At 35.5% G+C, this 20,051-nt stretch overlaps 2 protein-coding genes across 4 annotated transcripts; both read right to left on the reverse strand.

The window, feature by feature from the left end:
- Positions 1–49: 49 nt before the first annotated feature.
- On the reverse strand, positions 50–6,923 carry LOC137715516 (putative amino acid permease 7). 2 transcript variants are annotated; one of them, XM_068454866.2, is made up of 7 exons: positions 6,450–6,923; positions 5,510–5,743; positions 5,090–5,183; positions 1,227–1,441; positions 976–1,109; positions 632–859; positions 50–544 (listed from the first exon to the last, which is right to left on the reverse strand). In XM_068454866.2, exons 1-7 carry the CDS (start codon positions 6,505–6,507, stop codon positions 143–145), a joined length of 1,365 nt encoding a protein of 454 aa, XP_068310967.2. In that variant the 5' UTR covers positions 6,508–6,923; the 3' UTR covers positions 50–142. The 2 variants fall into 2 exon arrangements, with proteins under 2 accessions (XP_068310967.2, XP_068310966.1); XM_068454865.2 differs by lacking the exons at positions 5,090–5,183; positions 5,510–5,743; positions 6,450–6,923 and adding exons at positions 1,878–1,971; positions 2,096–2,332; positions 2,556–2,982.
- Positions 6,924–7,762: 839 nt separating this feature from the next.
- LOC137715228 (vacuolar cation/proton exchanger 5) lies at positions 7,763–12,847 on the reverse strand. Of its 2 annotated transcripts, XM_068454476.2 has the most exons (13): positions 12,627–12,847; positions 11,899–12,061; positions 11,444–11,704; positions 11,302–11,369; positions 11,186–11,214; positions 10,188–10,384; positions 9,894–10,106; positions 9,576–9,710; positions 9,164–9,280; positions 9,036–9,089; positions 8,735–8,851; positions 8,436–8,535; positions 7,763–8,298 (listed from the first exon to the last, which is right to left on the reverse strand). In XM_068454476.2, the coding sequence occupies exons 2-13, from the start codon at positions 11,932–11,934 to the stop codon at positions 8,276–8,278; spliced, it is 1,350 nt and encodes a 449-aa protein (XP_068310577.2). In that variant the 5' UTR covers positions 11,935–12,061; positions 12,627–12,847; the 3' UTR covers positions 7,763–8,275. The 2 variants fall into 2 exon arrangements, with proteins under 2 accessions (XP_068310577.2, XP_068310578.2); XM_068454477.2 differs by lacking the exon at positions 11,899–12,061 and having other exon boundaries at positions 12,627–12,816.
- Positions 12,848–20,051: the final 7,204 nt, after the last annotated feature.

Below are 20,051 nucleotides of genomic sequence, written 5' to 3' on the forward strand. Positions count from 1 at the left end.
TGCTTCATCTAGTCTGAGTGTCAGGTAGAACTACTATATAACCAAGATATATAAGCTGTATTTGCTCAGTGGAATCTTATTTTGTAACTTGCAATGGAAACAATAAAATTTTGTAATATTTTACAATATTCTCTGTACTTGCCTAGCTAAGTTTGGCACTAATAAGTCCTTCAACTGATCCAATCACACCCACAACCGTCACAAGAAAGCAAACTAAACTAAATGTCCTTAGAACAATCCATTTTTTTGTCCAAGCCCCGATTTTCTTTTGTACAAAGTACATTTCAACAGGGAAATATATAGCCAAAGGCCAAAAGTTCAAGGCCCCTAAAACTCCCAAAACCTGGTTGAAGTAAGGAAATATCATCGCAATTGCGGTAGTTGACACAACGTAAACAGTTCGGAAACACAGCCTGAAGGGATTCACTTGAAATCTCGGCAACAATGGGATTTTGATAGAGTAAAAGTTGTTCACAAATCCGCTGTTTGGGTATTTCTTCCTAGACCATCTCTCAGCAACTGCAAATACTGGTTGACTGTAGACCTGCAAGATGAAGCATGTGAAACGTACGTGATTACAAGAGATAGAAAAATGGTCGAATTTGAAAAATTTGATATTATTTTATAGTACCTGATATCCTCCCACCAAATGAAGAACAATGCAAGCATTAGCAAAATCAATGAGCCAGTAGGGTTCGTAGAATCCGAATCCTGTCAAGAGGTTCCCGGGCGTGTCATTCCCAAAGGCGGCGTATCCAAAGCATCCACAGCAGAGGTAGAAGAAGGTTGTGACAAATATGGCAATCATTGAGGCCTTCTTCATTGTCTGATTTTCTGGTGGAGGGGACTTCAAAGTATCCTTTGATTTCACAGATACACAATCCAACGTTAATTAGCTTCTAAAGTTAATCAGAATTTCGTACGGTTTTAATCAGATTTCTTTTTTTGCTTGTGAAAAGATTATAGGAGACCAACCTGAATTTCAAGAAGAATAATAGAGTACGGATAGGCAAAAGCGATGTCTCCAAGTGCTTGGAAGACTAACCATAATTTATCAGCAACATTAGAGGTTGGGACTCCTGCCAGGCTTCCTTGAATCCTCCCATTTTCTGCAATTAATAAACGCATTTTAAAAATCAAACTTCCGGGTCTTCATTTATTTCTTATTCTGAAGAATGAGGCCCGTAGGTTTGGTGAAAAGAAGCTGGAAAATCCGAAGCGAATACCTATTGATTTCGCAATGCCGAGGCCAAGTCCAATGAAAGAGTAGGCAAACGACATGATTGCTGCAACAACTGATAGCCATTTCATGTTGTGGAAATCTGGTATTTGTGACACTACAATCTGGACAAGTCCAAATAGCATCATGTACAAACCAGTCCCATATTGACAGGAAGCTTCATGCCCTTCTTTGTGATAGCAGTTTGATCTCTGAATGGCTCTACAAAATAGGATACAAAATTTAATATATATCATCTTTCCGAAGTTTAATTCTGTTGGAAAGAAGTGTAATCATCATTATACGAGTATAATCTAGGAGAATATGCATAAACAAAACTCGTTACAAACTCTTCATTAAAAATATAAAAAAAATGTAAGTGGGGAACAAACAATAAGTCGTACACACAACATCGTTTAGTGGTCATCCTTTCAGTACTATTTTGATTAAAATTTTATAACCGGTTCTATTTGTGCATGTTTTCCAAGAATCGTAGTGAAGGTTAATCTTATTCATTAATATATGAGAGAGTTAGAAATTAAAAAGCATAAACTAAAACTCCCAACGCACAAATACTATTAATGTTCTTATAGCAGGGGCTGAAACAAAACCAAGCGACACGAAAAGCACAGCATTCAGTAGGGAAGCTAGTTAGTACCTCATACTGGTTGCAGTGGTAATCACATAAGCAATACCAGTTCCAAACATGCTGAAATATAGAAGGAAACCACAAAACCAGGTCTTTTTTCTACCTGAACTATCACTGAACTAAATCAGAATCCCACGTTAAAAGAATCCAATCTATTAGAAACATATCCTAAACAGAAGACTATGCAGAACAAAAAGAGCCAAAAGGGGAGGTTTTCGGTGTTTTACTATTGAGATTCACTTCCACAGCATTCATGTAAGATTTGTTTCGAGTTCCGGTGATAGGATCAGGAGACCGGTAACAATCCGAAAGGAGGAAGGAAGAAATGTAGGTGACAATCGCAAAACTAAGCAAACAAACTGGCCCTCCAATCCAGCCTAGCTGTGCAGTACTCCATGCCAAAGACAGAACTCCAGATCCAATCACAGCAGTGATGATATGAGCCACACAACTCCATAGAGTTCCTGATTAATTGATGAGTTTCTCACCAGAGACTACGTAAGTTCAAGACCAAATGATACAGTAAACTCGAGACAGCGATTTTCACGCTCCAAATTTAGCTGTATGCACTCCATACTGAATATTATATAATTTTTTTCACATCCGCATAATGAGTGCATGAAGCTAAAAGATGAGTATTAAAACCGCTAGCTTACGCTTAATTAAATTAGACTAGGATAAGATTACCAGTTCGTAGTGGATGGCCATCATCATCACAGGAACCAGTATTAGCTAACTCAAGAGGGTGTTGGACTGCCATGCTTACCAGACTAGCAGTAGGAACCTAGGAACTTCCTAATTTCCAAACTTTAATTTACACTTGGATTTTCCATTTCTCTCTCTCTAATTCATACTTGGCTTTACTATATGTAGCTTCGCGAGCACCGCTTTGCTCCTTAATTTAAGGATTCATCTTCTTTCTTACATGTAAATCACAAACTAACACACATACTAAAGTTTACTTGTTAAAAGCACAAAAAAGAAAAAATTTATACGATGTGTCAAACTATGATTTGTCTGTAAAATAAAACAGAGACTTTAACGTAAAAGATTTTTCTAAACCTATTCTGATGTGTAAAAAGAAACAGAGATCTCCACGGAAAAGATTTCTCATACTTTGAGAAATGGATAATGTATCTTTATTTGAACCTTCTCAATAATTGGACAAATGGGCTTATCAATCATGTTATGTACTAAAGTTTACTCGTTAAAAGCACAAAAAGAAAAAATTTATATGATGTGTCAAATTATAATTTGTCTATAAAATAAAATAAAGATTTTCACGAAAAAGATTTCTCTAAGCTTACTTTGATGTGTAAAAAGAAACAGAGATTTCCACGAAAAAGATTTCTCATACTTTGAGAAATGGATAATGTATCTTTTTTTAACCTTCTCAATAATTGGACAAATGGGCCTATCAATCTTTCACCCGTTTTCTAACTTTGGTCCTCACTTTATTTTTAATTGATTTCTAGTACATGACTTTTCCTTTTCAGAATCAGGGGTGAGTGGGTTGGTGGTCAGTCCCCTTCTCAAGCAATCAAATTGCTTGGAAAGTATGTCGTCTTTCTCAATTGAAAGCACTCCGATTGTACATGTGGCCAATGAACCAAAAAAGGCTGTGATATAATAATTTTCATCATAAAACTTTCTGATGTTGCTACGATACTCCGAAGTATTGGATATTCCGCTACTAAAATTCTCATTTGGGTTTCATCATCTTTGTCAAGTAAGCAAACCATTGATAGCCTTCCTCACCTTCTCCCTCATCGGCATCAGCTCCATCCAACAACCAGGTGGAGCTATGATGGAGTCAATATAACACTCGTAATTGCTGCGTACGCGAATTGGCGCACACAACATGTACAAATCAACACCGAACTATTGATTAACAAGTAGAGTTGTCTGCATTAGTAGATAGAAGTCATTAGCGTGCGGACGACTACTTGTAGCAAAACCCTAACCCACATGTAATAACTTTTTTTCTCATGTCAAGTTGATATGTGTTTGCATCAACTTTATTATGTCAAGCTTGTCCTCACATTGCAGAAATTGCTGGGTCGGTTGCAGAGGCTCCAAATTATTGTCAATTTCAAGTCTGCCTTGGCAATTGGCATCTCTTGCTTTGTTGCTTTGTGCTATGTTTCGTCACTATATCATTTCATGTCTAGATCCCTATGCTCTAGTCGGCGAGAAAATTTGAGTAGAGGTGCACAATCACCCGATATGAGAGTTGTTCTAATTAGATATCTCTGCCGAATATTTTCTCCTAATTGGCTCAAGTTGGATTTTAGCTTTCTAGATTTTGACCTACACCATTCTAATCCACCTGTTGCTTAAAAACCCTTTTGTTGCCTTTGATACAAATGATTTTTGAGTGTGCCGGCCGGGAACATGGCCTCATACACCAAGATTCATAATACAAATGATTGGATACTTAAAAAAAAAAAAAAAAAAAACTCTAACCACTTGTATTATGACACTTAGTGAACAAGGCCGTATCCGAACACACTGACAAACTACTCCATTAGAGGCCCAAGAAAGGTTGTGAGTGTATTGGCCCAGATATACAAGCATAGCCTGGCCCATCGGAAAAGGAGTTTATGGTCCAGTATGCTAAGCAACGACCCAATTTCTTTTTCCAAAAAATGGGATCATAAACCCAAGTGACTCATATGACTTTGGGATGGGATCACTCTTTTTTTAATCTTTTCGCGCAACCTTGTTTAACTATGTTTGTTGTTTTTATTTAATTTATTAAATCTGATAATCAGATTAAAGAGCGGTGTGCAAGACGCTAAAAAGATTGTGAAAATCATCTCTTTTGATTTTCACCCAAACTTAGAGAGAATTTTTGCGTATGACCATAGCATGTGGCCTCTCTCAATCGATCAATCTATGGGCACGAACGAGAGAAAAGAAAATACAAACGATCTTTTATCGTGTGTGATCATACAGTCATGTGATCTAACAAGTAGACACTAGAATTTTTCCAAACACATTATTGTGTTTGACCACACAGTCATGTGATCTGACAAACAGACGTTAAAATTTTTCCAAACTCAAGACTTAAACAAAGCATGCAAACAATCATTCAATCAAATCACGTTGGATTTTGCAAGACAAGTCCCACAAGAAAAAAAAAAAACAAAAACAAAAACAAAAACAAAGAAGAGAAAAAAAAGAAGCAATAAGCAGATTAAGGTTTGGCAAGGACTTACTTGATGCTGCTAGCAGCTGTAATAACGTAAGCGATTCCGCAGCCATACAAGCTCTCGTGTACAAATATTGCACACACTGTTTGACTCTTCTCTCCTAAAATTCAATCATACACACGTCAAAATTAATACTCTGTATACAATATACACATAAATTATGTTAGACTCAGTTTCTCCATTTGCACTCCTTCGGGTAATTGATATTTGAAGAAAGAAAAGGAAAACCGAAAAGAAATAGGTGCAAATGGACAAAATGAGAGTGAAGAAATCGCCACCCAACAAATGCACGCCACATACCCTACATCTAAATGACTACATCTCATAAGGTCTATACATATTTTGATCAAAATTGACAATGGGATGCTAGAAAGATCACAAAAATAAAAGTTCGTATATTTATAGAGGAGGGTTAGAAATGCTAACCTAGGTAGACCTTGACAGCTTCCAAGTAGGATCCGACTCTCGTCGGGCTATCGGAATCCGGGAATCGGTAGCAGTCGGAGAGGAGGTTGTTGGAAAGAATGGTGACTGAAGCAAAGACAATCATAAGCAATGGACCTGCAACCCACCCCAGCTGAGCCACACTCCATGCAAGAGATAATACTCCTGCTCCTATCACACCTGTTATAATATGTGCTATTGCAGTCCATATGGTTCCTATACATAACAAAAGTTCATATCAAAATTAACGCCTCCACATCATTATATTTTGGTTTAACTTTGACGGCATGAGCGAAATTTATTAAAGAAGCAAAAGAAAAATATCTCGATAGCTAAGATAGGGGGTCAATAACCAAAACCCCTAAGAAAACTATAAAAATGCTAATTCGGATGCTAAGACAAGTTGGATGAGTAGAGAGAAATAGACTTGAAAACACTAAGGGATGCTACCATGGCGTCCCAAATCAATAATACAATTACATGAATAAGACATTCAAAGTTTGGAGAAGCATCATATTTGTTGAGGGAGGAATTAGGACCACTAGGGGTTGGTTGTTCGCACACTCCCCACAACTGCCAATCAAACCTACCCAAAAACTACAACCCTACCCAACTAATTAGATAAAACCACCTTAGCTTGTCATGTGAAAGCTCTACAAGCTCTAAACATGGCACCTCTGAGTCCTGTGGTTTCCAATTTCTTTTGTTTCCTATCAATGACTATCGTCCATGAAATTTCTAACTCATGATCTACTCCAACAAAACAAAGATCGAGTGTCGCTAAACCAAACGGTCACGTGCAACTTGTCAACAAATCGATTACTTCCCTTGGTTCTAACAGATTTCCTTGCAGCAAAATCTAGTTACATATGCATAAAATTCAAAAAAATTTGTCAGAAATATTGGGATGAGTTGAGATTACCTGTTCTTTTGAGAGGTTGGAGCAACGGTAGCTGCTCTGCTGTTTCACCACCACCCATCTCTCTCCCCCCTCAAAACTTCGACAGATGAAATAACTTGTCAAATAATGGAGGCACAAATAAGCAGATTGGCATGAACCTCAAAAACAAGGTACAAATTTTGCATGTCTCAGAAAAGTAGGCAGATATATATGTCATCTTTCTGCAGTAAGCAGATCAAACAAGTCAAAGAAATGAAAGAAACAATTAGAACCGTTTTATTTTTTCTGGTGAGGCAAAAAGTTTGACAGTTTGGTACGAACTAAACAAGTTGTTGGCATCCAATTCCTTCGTGCTACGATTATTCATCTATATTTTGAAAAATAATTTATGTATACATTTTTTTCTCTGTGCGCCTATACTTATCTCTGGTCTTAGTAGTAAAAAAGAAAAAAAGAACGACCTGAAATCATTTCGCATCACTCTTTTAAAAAATTAATATCCTCTCACAAAACTTGCTTTTATTAAAAAACTCTTAGACAACTTTTTATTATCAAGGGCATTTTTCTTATTATTAAGGATATTTTTATTAATTTAAAATCCTTGTAAAGTGTGACTCCTTTTTTATTTTTTGTCGAAATAAAAAATATTGATGATACTAGAAGAAAATTGTCTAAATGTTTTTAGATGAAGAAAAGTTTTGTGAATTTGTTAAATTTCTAAAACTAAGAGGGATGGTGTTTTCTAGCCACTTCCATTTCACAACCCAAAGTCAAATAATATATTCAAAGCCGTTATGTACAAGCAATAAGAAAATTAAAGATGTATCTACAAAATATTCAAAGCCGTTATGTACAAGCAATAAGAAAATTAAAGATATATCTACAAAATGCCAAAACTCAAAAGGGCAATCTCTGGTAACAAATAATTCGACGTCAGAGCATCAACAATCATTGTACGGCTCCGAATAAGCTTTGAATCAACTAATAATCGGAGTTTTAAGCTTTTGAATTAAAACTAATACAATCTTGGAGTTAATATATATTTGATCATCACAGGTTCTCAAAATTAAGACGTTAGGAGAGCAAAACTTTTAGCCAAAATAGTATTTGAAATTAGCATAACTCCACATTTTGATCTCTAACAATGATAATCGATAAAAGTGGTGCTTGAGTTTATCTATCTTAAATCATTGTGGTCTCAGTGAAAAATTTCTTAGTATCCTTATTAAGTGATGAAGGAGTTAGTTTGATAAAAATACCTTTAACGGTGATCACGTGGTCATTTACTTGATCACTTGTATCAATTTTCATAGAAAAACAAAAATAATTCACAATTGACAAACTCGAGAACCACTTGTATCAATTTTCATTACCATGAAATAAAGTGAAAATTTACGCCAATCTTAAAAACTATTTTAGCTAAAAAGTATTTTATCAACTGCAACATAACATAATTCTCTCCACCCCCCACCCCCCCCCCCCCCCCCCAAAAAAAAAAAAGCAAAATGTAGAGGAAAAAATAGCTTTTCTATGTAACAATATAACATACATGATTTACCACTCTCCCCCTCATCTTATTCATGGTTTACATCCAAGCCAACATAACACCTCCCCACCATAATATTCATTGAACAAAATAAGCAGAAGTTGGCCGAAAACTCGCATATATGTACAAACAGATCGATGACCCCAAATCATTTGCAGATCCGATCCAGCTTAAGAATCAACAGCTTCATTGACTTATGTATGAACTACATATCATCTCCAATATCGCACCTCATTCTGCACGTAGACGTCCTCAAACAGGCTCATCTTCTATCTATAGTCATCTTCAACAGCTTCCATGTTTACGTTTTTACTTGCGTTTCCCCTACAAGATTACACAGAAATATGTAAAGGACAAACTTTCCGTACTCTTTCAGTAGACATCATGTTGTCGATACAGTATGAATAATTCAATTTACACAAAAGAGGGCGAGGTCTCCAGCAGCTAGAAGGGGGGCGTACCTGCTGGAGGGGAAGGGTCTACGTGAACAAAGAAACTTGCAGCAACTATCAGATAACAAAGAATAAGCATCAACCCTTTGAAGTAATTAGAAGTTCCCTCCTGCAAACAAAGCCAAGATCAACAAAAACAGAATGTAATGTTGAAAACGAAATTATCAAATGGAAAGATAACAATGAACAGATAATAGTGAAAACAGATATGATCGTTCAAACTGTAAAGCTCTTCAGCTATTCAGACAAATCAACTTCAAAAACGACATTACATGATTTTGTTCTTAATCAGGAATTAGAATGCATACCTGCAGCAAGAAGGCTACAACTAAGACAGTTATGAAAAGTGTTGCCGTCTCAAAAAGCTGAAAGTTCAAGTCCATAGGGCGCCCCATAATCCACCCAACAACCACACAGAAAGGAATCTGCAGTAACGAAAACAAAAAGTAGTATTTATATATGAGAAATAGAAAAGCATGATTCTGAAATATTATTATTAACCTGAATCATTAACAGGCATAAGTCCAGATGACAGTATATAACAAAATATAGACATCGTTTTATAACAAACATGATAATGACATTAAAAACTTTCAGATAAGTACCCACCCCAAACATGGATATCTGCGTTGACGACCCTATTGCCACTCCCAAAGAAATGTCCTGCAGAAAAACTCATGGTTATTGGAACACAAAGTAAGAGAAACCACAAGAAGTCAACAAAGCTTGAGACTTACAAGCTTGTCCTTCATGGCAAACATAATAGCACTGGCATGCTCTGCAGCATTACCCACAATTGGGAGCAAAATAACGCTGATAAATGAAATTGGCATGTTCCATGCTATAGATGCTCCCTACAAAACAACCATCCAACGTCAAAGCTCATTAATCATTTATATAAATGCATGACAACGAGTTGCCAAATTTCCACCATACTTCGATCCCACCGAATTTTTTTTTTCCCACTGAAATATTTTTGAAAGATTAATTTCCCATGACAACTTTTGAAAGTTAATCACTTGCAATCTGCAAAGCAACAACTACTCACATTGACCAATAACAAGTATAACAGGCAGCAGAGAGAGGGAAAATTGAAACGTTATTAAGATGTATAATCTAAAAAGCCCAAGTACAAAATCTTCAGCTTACCTCTATCGCATTAACTAAATATTCGGATACAATTGAGATCCAAGCAGTCATTACTGATAGCCAAACTATTGATTCCCATTTGGAGATCTCAGGAGCTTCATCATCATCTGCGTTCTCTTCATTCTGAATCCCTTCCTGTGTTCATACAGTACATACCACCAAAAAATTCATATGGTGCAAAAACAGAGCCACAATTTCTAAGCCGAATGATGAAATAAGACTCAAATTAAAACATGAACATACTAATAACAACTACGAGGATGGAAAAATTAAAAGGAAATTATTTACGCACAAAAAGAAAAAAAGAACTCAGCTAACCTCATTTAAAGGCACATATTGATTATGCCGACTCTTTAACTGGAAGAAAAGAAAAGCAGCATATGCCAGGAGCATGACACAGCTGCTAAATCTTGAAAGTGCCAACTCTGACTTCCCAAAATGAACCTCAGTGTGAGTGTAGTGCAAGACAGCTGGAAAAAGTAGGCCCATGACTGCCATTAGCAGCAAGCCAGAGTTCACAACAGCAGTTGCCTGCCCAATATACATAAGCTTCAGAATGAAAGATAAAGGAGTTGGAAATTCTAGAGGAAAGAAGAAAGCCGATATATTTACCTTGTTAAACACCTGTTCTTTCTCTTGAAAAACAAGTCCACCACTGAAGAATGCACAACCAAGCACCAGCAACATGTTTGACAGAATAGAGCCTAATAACGACTGCTGAACAACGCGTAACATTCCACGTTTCAGTGCATAAATTGATATAATCAGTTCTGTTGCATTTCCAAAAGTAGCATTTAAAAGACCCCCAACTGCAAGTTCCAATTTGATATATCAAAAACTGAGCCTAGAAGGAAAAGTTGTCACCGACCATTTTATAAGACAAAAGTCACAATACACTAAATCAGTAATCATACAAGACTAAATACTCGATGCTTCTGGCCCAAGTATCAATATGAGTTTGACGATCACCGTAGCACACGACAGTTTTTATAACAGAAGGCAAATACAACTATGTAAAGTGTATATATAATATATATATATATATAGGGAATTGTTATTGGCACTACAAAATTCTATATGCACTTTACTAATATAATAATAAGGCCCTTCCGCTGAGCGAAGCTTCGCCCTTCTCAAGCCTACTTAAATAGCTTACGCTTACCAAGCTTACACACACACACACACACACGCACATATATATTATCTATGCTTGCTCATATAAAAGTGGAGAATTTCATAATAGCCTTCCGGCACCTTAATCAATATCCTACATAAAGCTGAATTCCTTTAGAAAAATGAAAGCAAGGAGGTAACCAGACTATGAAAAAGACATGCATTTCTTTATTACATAGAAATACATATATTGCAGATTTCAACCCATATTTAAAATGTGGCTGGAAATAATAAGATAAAGATCCTTTCCTGATCAAGTATGCAACCTAAATATTTTTTTTTAAATTTTCAGCAAGATAACTTTTGTTTTCTTTTTCCGAAATTCTCAGCAATATCAAGCAAAGTCAAACTCTAGTATAGAAATTGAGCAATTTGATTCAATGAACCAAAAAGGATTAAGAGGTAGATTGCACAAAAAAAAAACAAGAATACATTACCAGTAGCTCCAGTATAGAATGCCAGCTGCCTATAAAAGCAAAGATGAGGTTGACATAGCTTCTCAAAAATTCAAGTTAGTAGGATATAGAAAGAAGAGAGGGAATATAGTACTTACTCGGTAGCATAACCCAAACGCTCAGCTAAAGGTGTTATACCCAACAAGCTCAAAACAAAGACCCAACCCTGTAATTCACATCCATAAATTAGATACAAAATTGAACGGTGTAATGAGCCAGGAAGGGGGAGTTGCAACTCACATTATGGCCAGTTAGCTTAGAGACAAGTATCGCTAGCGGCCCAAAAGGCATAAGCAAGTTGAGTTTAGTTGAGAAAACAACAGTCTTTATGCTTCTGTAAACAATATTCCTCCACACTTTATCACCGCTAGCTTGTGAACCTCCTGAAAACGAACATTCTCCCACTGCTTCAATAGAACATATCTTTTGAGCCTCTGTCTTTGGAGTAAAAAGACTCTCATCCTCAAACTCATGTATAGGTCCGTTACCCAGTGATTCCATCTGTTACAAGAAACACCATAACATTCAAAACCATCACTTCAAAAGCTTATTCCCAGTGCTTATGCCGAAATAACATTACATTAGTTCTTTTAACACCGTGGAAAAAGAAATAATACATAAACGGTAATGAAATTCTATAATTGGACTGCTGCAGGACAAATTTTTAGTCATCAGAGAAAGAAAATAAAACTCACTTCAAGTTGAGACTGGATTCCAGGCTTATAATTCATCGTCTTTTATTAAATACGCAATGATTCATCCACACGAAGAAAATGGCATCCATGCACCAAGTTCTTAGTGAGCATTTCTCAAATATGAGACAAGATGTTTCAAAATGTTGGAGCCAAGCTTGATATGCTGCAAACAATTGAACAATAAAAAAAAAACTGAAACTTACCTCATCAACACAATTAAATCCCTAAAACAATAACTCAAAAATGGTTACGAAAATTGCCACAAATCAAACTTTAAAGTTTGTTCCTTCCACATTGAAACCGTATTCTCAATCCCAATGTTCCAATTACAAGACTCCGTTTCATCCGTATAACAACAGAAAACGCGGAAACAAAAATTGGGTTGCAATCAAAATACGAACTTTCACTGCGTTTTTAAAGAAACCCAATAAAATTCTCAGAATTAACAAAAAAAATGCTCAAAACGAAAGTTGGGTAGGAATCAAAACACGAAATTTTAACTCGGTTTTCAAAGAAACCTAATAAAATTCCCAGAACTAACACGAAAAAATGCCGAAACAGAAACTGGGTTGAAATCAAAACACGAAATTGAAACTGGGTTTTTACAGAATTCAAACAAAACCATCAAGACTCAAATGGGAATCTGAGTAAAGGAGTAACCTTAATCTTGCCAAATTCAAACAATCCCATGAACAAATACAGAAGAAAAAGAAATAAGAAAGTAATACCTAGCAAATCAATTCAAATCTCCGAGTCGCTGCTTTTCTTCTTTGATTATATTTTTGGGTTTTTTCTTCCTCCTTGTGGGTGGACTAACTGAAAGATTGGACCTTGATGCTTCTCTTGAATTTTCACCAAACTGTTTCGTGAAGCACAACTTTGGTTACGCCAGCGCACTGTCCCCGCAACCGCGTCGATAAAATAGTATCTATCAAATATGCTAAATATTAGCTTTTAATTCCAAAAATGTCAATTTTTATAAAACTTTCAAATATATCTAAAATATTACTTAAATAGACACAAGCACCCTTAATTCATACAAATAACTAGTTGTTGATAAAAAGATTCTTGTGCGATAATCAAGTGGTGCTTTCACTAATTTTTCTAACATGCACCCGAAGAATTTCTATTCCATAAACCTTAAAATATGTTTTTTGCACTTTTTAAGAACACAACAAATCTCTCGATTCACTACCACAGTCAATAATAACCTTCAAAATAGAATCTGGACACGGACAACACCCTAAATATTGCAAAAGTGGAAAATTAAATACGAAGCACATATAATCCAAAGGAAAATTGAGATAAATAATGTTACAAAAATTGATAGTTCATTCTTCCATAAATATTCAATCGAAGGAAGAAATACAAAAGCAAAGAGAAAAGTAGATGAGGAAAAGTGTAAAAAATTAACCATCTACACTCCTCTTCGTTTTGGCGTGCACAATTCTTCACCAACAGTCGATGCCTTCACTAGGTCTCCTCCAATTTTAAGGTTTAGTTGTGAGAACTCTTCATCTAATAGGGTTTTGGTTTTTTTAATTTATTAGGTTTAAAGCTTAAGGGTATTTGTGTCTATTTAAGTGATATTTTGGATATATTTGAAATTTTTATTAAAACTAAGATTTTTGAAATTAGGGGCTAATATTTGGCTATATTTGATAAATACTCTCGATAAAACAACCTAGTGGTTTTGGACAAAACACCGCGTCGTTTGTATACAGTTAACTCGTTAACTTGTGCTTGTTCTAAAAAATACTTAAAAGTGTGTTTAGAACTCAAAATCAATTTCACCAAAAGTACTTTCAATCATTTTAAAAGCACTTTCAAACGAATCCTAATAAATGTTATGTTACGTATTCAGAATGATATTTCTCATTTTAAAAACGAGAAAAATAAAAGGTAGTATACAGACCTCTCTCATGCTGTTTAAAAATTGAGTATACTAAATTTTTTATACACTATGTTTGGATGAAGGAAATAAATATGGAATTTTGGTAAAAGTCAAAATTTATAAATTGACAGGCACCAATTCTCTTGTTTGGCTTCATAAACATAGAAATTTAGAATTTCTGCGTGAAAAAAAAAACCTTGGAATTTGAGACCTCCAAATCCCAAGTTCAAATTCCATATAAATAAGTGTCATTTCTCAATTTATATGATTGAGAGTTTAAAAATAACAAATTTCGTATTCAATTTCATTATTCTATTAGGTTAACCCAACAAGAAAATTTACAAATTCTAGAAAATAAAATCTCGTCATTTCAATTTTCGTCATTTTTAAATTCCTTAATAATCTTAAATTTCTTCACCCCAACATAGTGTTAATGACATTTTTTTCCTTGAATATTTGACGAGGTGGGCTAGTCTCCTAACGTACGGGCTACGCATAATAATGTGGTTCAATTTCGCCTTTGATAAGAATCGAACTTAAGACTTCTCACTTACAAATAAAGAGGAATTAATACCACTAGACCGTAGTACTAAGTGGTTTATTAATTGTTTTCGTTGCATCAAAACACACCAATAATGCACGAGTATATGTTGCAAGTACGATCAATGACAAGATGAGTTACATGAAGTTGTTAGTGAATGATAAGATGAGTGAGATGTTGTTAATGAAAGATGTGTGGAGTGTTAAGCGTTAACTAGAAATTTTACACAATGCTATCAATGTATGCATGGAGGACGGTAGGATAAAACATAGAAAAGAGGGGAGAGAGAAAATTGTAGGAGATACTGATTTATTTTTTCCATTTTAATTAGTTAATTTAAGTATATATTCAACATCAAAATTAATATGAGTGGTAGATAATACTTGATCGAAGGCACAAAAAATAATAATATTTATACACTATGATACAAGTTCGACTTCCATCTAACTTCCTTCTTAATATTTAACAACTTAACCCAACACTAATAACTGATATGATTGATTAATTAAAATCTTCTTTCCCCCAGAACTTTAAGAGATTTGGGCATACACGGTTGGCAAATAAGTATGACCATCTTCAACCATATATACGGATAATACTATTTTTTTTATTGGGAATGAGCCTATTTCTCCTATGCGAATAATTATGTTATTGTACAAATTTTATAATTAAAATCGTTCAATTTTTTAATCTTTATTTAGAGGTTATGATAAAACAAATTAACGGCATAAATATCAAATAATACATTCATACGGTGAACGGTTCATTCTTTGATATGCTTATATGATAAACTCCAATGTAAATAAAATATTATATGAGAGTTTTTAATTGAAAATTAATACGAAAATTTATTTTAAATCATTTATACGTTAATTGTAAATAATAAAATGTGCACCCTTCATTTTGAATGAATTTTTGTAGAGTGATATCCAAATAAAAATTAATAAAATTTGACGGTTTTGATTCCTCTCATCGATTCATCTCATGAAAATATTTAAACCGTAACTAATACATTGTAAACCAAATGTTGTAGTTGTAAATAATTGGACTATTAATAATTATCGATTAACGTATTTTATTTATTTATTGGTAAAACATCATTTAATTTTTAAATTATTTTAAAAAAATTTGATGTCTGACATTATCCAAAATAAAAACGGCAAAGTACTTCCCCAAACCCAAAACATTATACCTTATGCTTAACTTTGCTGCGTGATGTAGCCACCTTATTAAGTTTCTCTCTTCTTCCTCATCCAATGTATGCAAAAAGAGCCTTCTACAGTAGATCCTTTACTTTGACTAATTGCTCCAAATAAAAGGAGTGAATAACATTACTAAATATAAGGAATTTAAATTGCAAACGTTTGCTAGGTTGGTTTGGCCTGCCCACTGCCCATCCACTTGCAGTCAGAATTTCCCACCGTATGGAAAATATATAGTTTTGATCCTCTTGTTATAAGACAAACAAATTAACTTAATTTATTGATACAGAAAAGGCTACATCATACAAAAAGATAGAGGCCAGGGAAAGATAGACCATAGAGTCTGCAATGCACGGCAGCTATATATATCTATCTGAATACAAAGTTTCAGCCTCTACCACTAATCCTGCCATCTTGTTCAGTCCCATGCTGCAAAAACCTAGCCCAATCTTTTCCTTTATCCTTCAATCTCTCTACCATACCACCACAGTCTCCGCCGCCAAATCCCAAAAGCCTTATACCTGCAAGCTCCTGAAAAATCCACCCTAGAGTAGTCATCCCTGTAAAAACCAGGGCAGCAACCACAGCAAACCCAGCCAAGGCTCCGACAAACACAAACCCAGCACAAAACAGAAGTGGGCTGAAAATAAGCAGAAGCGGCGAGCTCAAAACTAGCAGCGTCACCGACGCCAAGAAGCTGAACCCCATCAACCCCACAAGCGGCCCTCCGATTGCTAAGCCAGTAAAGCAGCCAAAAGCACTTTTGTGCCTGAGGTCTGCAGCTGCTGTCCATACTGAATCTCCATTGTGCTCTGCTTTATATATGCTTCGTGAAATGAAGATCCGTATAATTTTCGACTCTCTGGGTTTTTTGAAGTGGGAAAAGTTAGGGTTTTATATTGAGGTGGTGGAGCTGGGTTTTGCTTACGTGTAGGTTTTGATATCTGTTGTTATGTGGCAACTGCTGGAGTTCATGTGGGAAACGTGGCAGTGGAAGACGCGACACGTAGTTTTGCATGGATGGCTTTGCTGGCGATTACTGTAGTACCAACAACAAAAGAAGAAGAATCCAATGGATGTTTTGCCTCGTATCCAAAAGAAAATGGATATCCTTAAGGTTGTTACGTACAAAATTGAAGTACAAAGATGTAGAAGGTTTTTGTGCAGTTGTCGATCGATGTGTCGGTGAAACACTGATCGTCTTCTATTGACAAAGGATAAGTAATTAATCTGGCAATACGTCTTTTAACAAAACTCGAACGTCCTCTTCACAGAAAGAACAGAAAGTGATCAATTAGATTGTGCCTGTAATTTGAGGTAATTAACGAGAATGCCGGTATAACTTGCACATAATTAACTTAATATGCACACATAAAATCGGTTAATTATTCTATACCTGTTATGTATTGCAGGATCTTCTAATTGCCATTAATCCACGGCAAATGTCATGAAAAAGGTAGTGTACCTAGAAGGGGTGTTTCTGACGTCAGCATGTCAAGGATCATTCACTAGTAGAAAAACATGTTTGCGCGACGAAGCAAATTTTGTCGCGCAAAGTATGTTTGCGCGACGCAAAACACAAAATGTCGCGCAAAAGACCTTTGCACGACGAAGGCTGGCGTCGCGCAAAATAGCTTTGCGCGACGCAGATACATTTGGGTCGCTTAAAACATCTTTGCGCGACGCCAGATTTCGTCGCGCAAAGCGCCATCGCACAAAGGTCTTTTGCGCGACGTTTTATGTGTCACGCAAGACTTTGGCGGCAAAACATGAATGCTTTACCACTTTTTTCCTATTTTTAATTTATTTATTTTGTACTCATAAGCAAAAGGGCAGAAAGAAAAAAAAAAACACTTTTTTTTTTTTTTTCTTTTGCTTTTCTTTTGGGTTTCTTCCATTGCATTTTTCTCTTGTGGTATCCACTTGTGTAAATGTTTTAAATTGACGATCGAATTAGTTCATTGTATTCATGTAGGTTTAAAGAGTGTAGCTGTAAAAAATCATCAAAATCAAAGTTGAAATGACCGTTAAATCGTGATTTTTCGTTTATACCCGTCGAAAAGGTTTGTCCCATTACATAATCTCTGAATATTTTTTTTTTGCGATTTTTGGCGTATGCGATCTCGAAGCATATACAAACAAGTTTTACGGTTAGATCGTTGAAACTAGTTTCATACAATGCGTATCCCATCAAAACAATAGATTCACCAACACTTGAAGTTTATTTATACTTTCATTAAGTATAACATAAGATTTTGTAGTATCCATTTGTTTAAATATTTTAAATTGATGATCAAATTAGTTTATTGTATTCATATAGGATCAAGGAGTGTACGTGTAAAAACATATATAGCTCGATTCCACAAGTGTTGAGGTGAAATCGTTCGTCAATCGGAGTTGAAACAAAGAAGTTATGAGTTTTGAAGGTGAAGGACATTTTAGTCTTTTTAAACTTATATAAATAGTAAATTTCTATTTTTGGAAACTGACATAAATAGAAAGTTTCCATTTCTAGAAACCCATCTCAGATTTCGCTCCCTGCCCTAAAGAATAAATTGTTTAGGACAATTAGGGTCCGTTCGGTAAAGTTTTACAAAATGATTTTTGGAAAACTGTTTTGTAAAGCAAAAATGACAAATAAAATTTTGTATTTTTTTGTGATTTGAGAATGCATCTGATATTTTAGCCCGAGAATGATTTTCAGAGAATGAAATTAATATAGAAAATGTGTCTAGTACCAAATGTCATAAAATATATATACAAATTTATGTTTGCTAGTAATGGTGGTAGTGGTGGAAATGATGGTGTGGCTGAGACGAGAGTGGTGTTGGTAGAAATAGTGATTAGAGTAGTGATGGTAATAGTGAGAATAAAAGGAATCGAAGTGAAAATTTGGAATCGTGATTCAAATCCGAATGGATTCTCCCCCATCCCAACTTGCCATTTGGAGCCTTGAATGATAACCTCCCTTGAAGCACAAATGCTCTTTCAAACAAATGAGGAATTCGAATTTACTGAGGCCTCAAGGAAAGAGGACTGAGGGTAGTACATTGCCATGAGAACAGTGGAAATAAGGGATTGAGGCTCTTGGATTTATTTCCAGCCTTGTTTAGCAAGTAATCCCATGTTGAAAGCATAAAGGTTGCGAAAACCCAGACGCCCTGCGGGTTTAGGGCAGGAGAGATTATGCCAAGCAAGTCAATGTATCTTTCTTGAGCCATCCGACTCGTTCCACCAAAAGGAAAATAACTCATGCATCGTGCAGAGGGGAATGAAGAGAATGGAATACGCCACCATTTTAGCAAGCAATTCTCTTCCGACAACCTAGAGCTTTCTGTTCACTTGTAATTAGTCTCGTTTGGTTAATCCAATGTCGAAACTCGAAGAGTAATTTGAGCATCGAATCCAACTTAATCGAGAAATCAAAGTAATGAGAGATTCGAAAACGTTATCGTTGAAACCCTCTCGCACAAGTTTCGGCCTCCTTAATTAATTAACATTGCATCTCTTAATTTCTGGTATTGGCCTACCTACTGACCAGGTCTCATTCCTTCTAACTACAGAAAAACGAAGCGTGTAGTTATGAACTTATGAGCTTATAAAATGAATTCCAAGTGTGATATGAGCTGTACTTTACGCACATATGACGTTGCACCACGTATATAATTCTAGTGATGAGTTGCCACGACATATCCACGTACTCAGGCGTATATCCAAGAGTAATTTATGTGGCATTGCCAGGTGAAGTCTTTATCAATAATACACTATCCTGTGAAGAAAAGCATATACATGGCAACATATATTATTGAACAAAATACATCACGTGGCAATGAATTCGTTTCATGTAAGTTATTTTCCATGTATCAAAGTTCAATTACCAAATCTCATGATTTGTTTTCAAATGATCTGGTGGAACCCAATTGCTTGCCACGTTGTAGGGTTCACATGACCTCGAGCTATTGGAGAACTTGGAAAGAGATCATCTCCAGATCTCTTCCATCAAAACCTACCAATCAATTAATTCGGACCCTTGAAATTTGATCCAACGACTAAAATCATTATAACTTTTAAAAGGGCCCCTTGTTTTTAGCCGTTGGATCAAATTTCAAGGACCCTGATTAATTAATTGGTGGACTTTGGTGGAAGAGATCCGGAAATGATCTCTTTCCGGATAACTTGCCTCTTCTAATTTCCTCAGTTTTTTTTTTCTCTTTGAATTCAAAATTGGAAAAACTTGCTTTGCATGCGAAGCAGGGAAGTCACGTAATTTTTTTTTTTTTAGAAAAAGGAGATAACTGGTGGTAAGTCACAGTTGTTATCCACTCATTCTGAGGGCCGGAAAGACTTACATAGGCATTTCAGGTTTTTCTTGGTAACAAGTCTGACTTTCACACCAACAGCAGAGTTCAAACCCGAGACCTTCAGTTTTTAATTTAAAAAAAGTATCGCAATCCGTCATTTACCGCTAAGCCACCAAGTCGTGGGAAGTCACGTAATTGGTAATACCACGATAATA

The sequence above is a fragment of the Pyrus communis genome, chromosome 3, assembly GCF_041283825.1.
Source record: "Pyrus communis isolate YQ-2024b chromosome 3, ASM4128382v1, whole genome shotgun sequence".
In the NCBI taxonomy this organism is placed as follows: Eukaryota; Viridiplantae; Streptophyta; class Magnoliopsida; order Rosales; family Rosaceae; genus Pyrus; species Pyrus communis.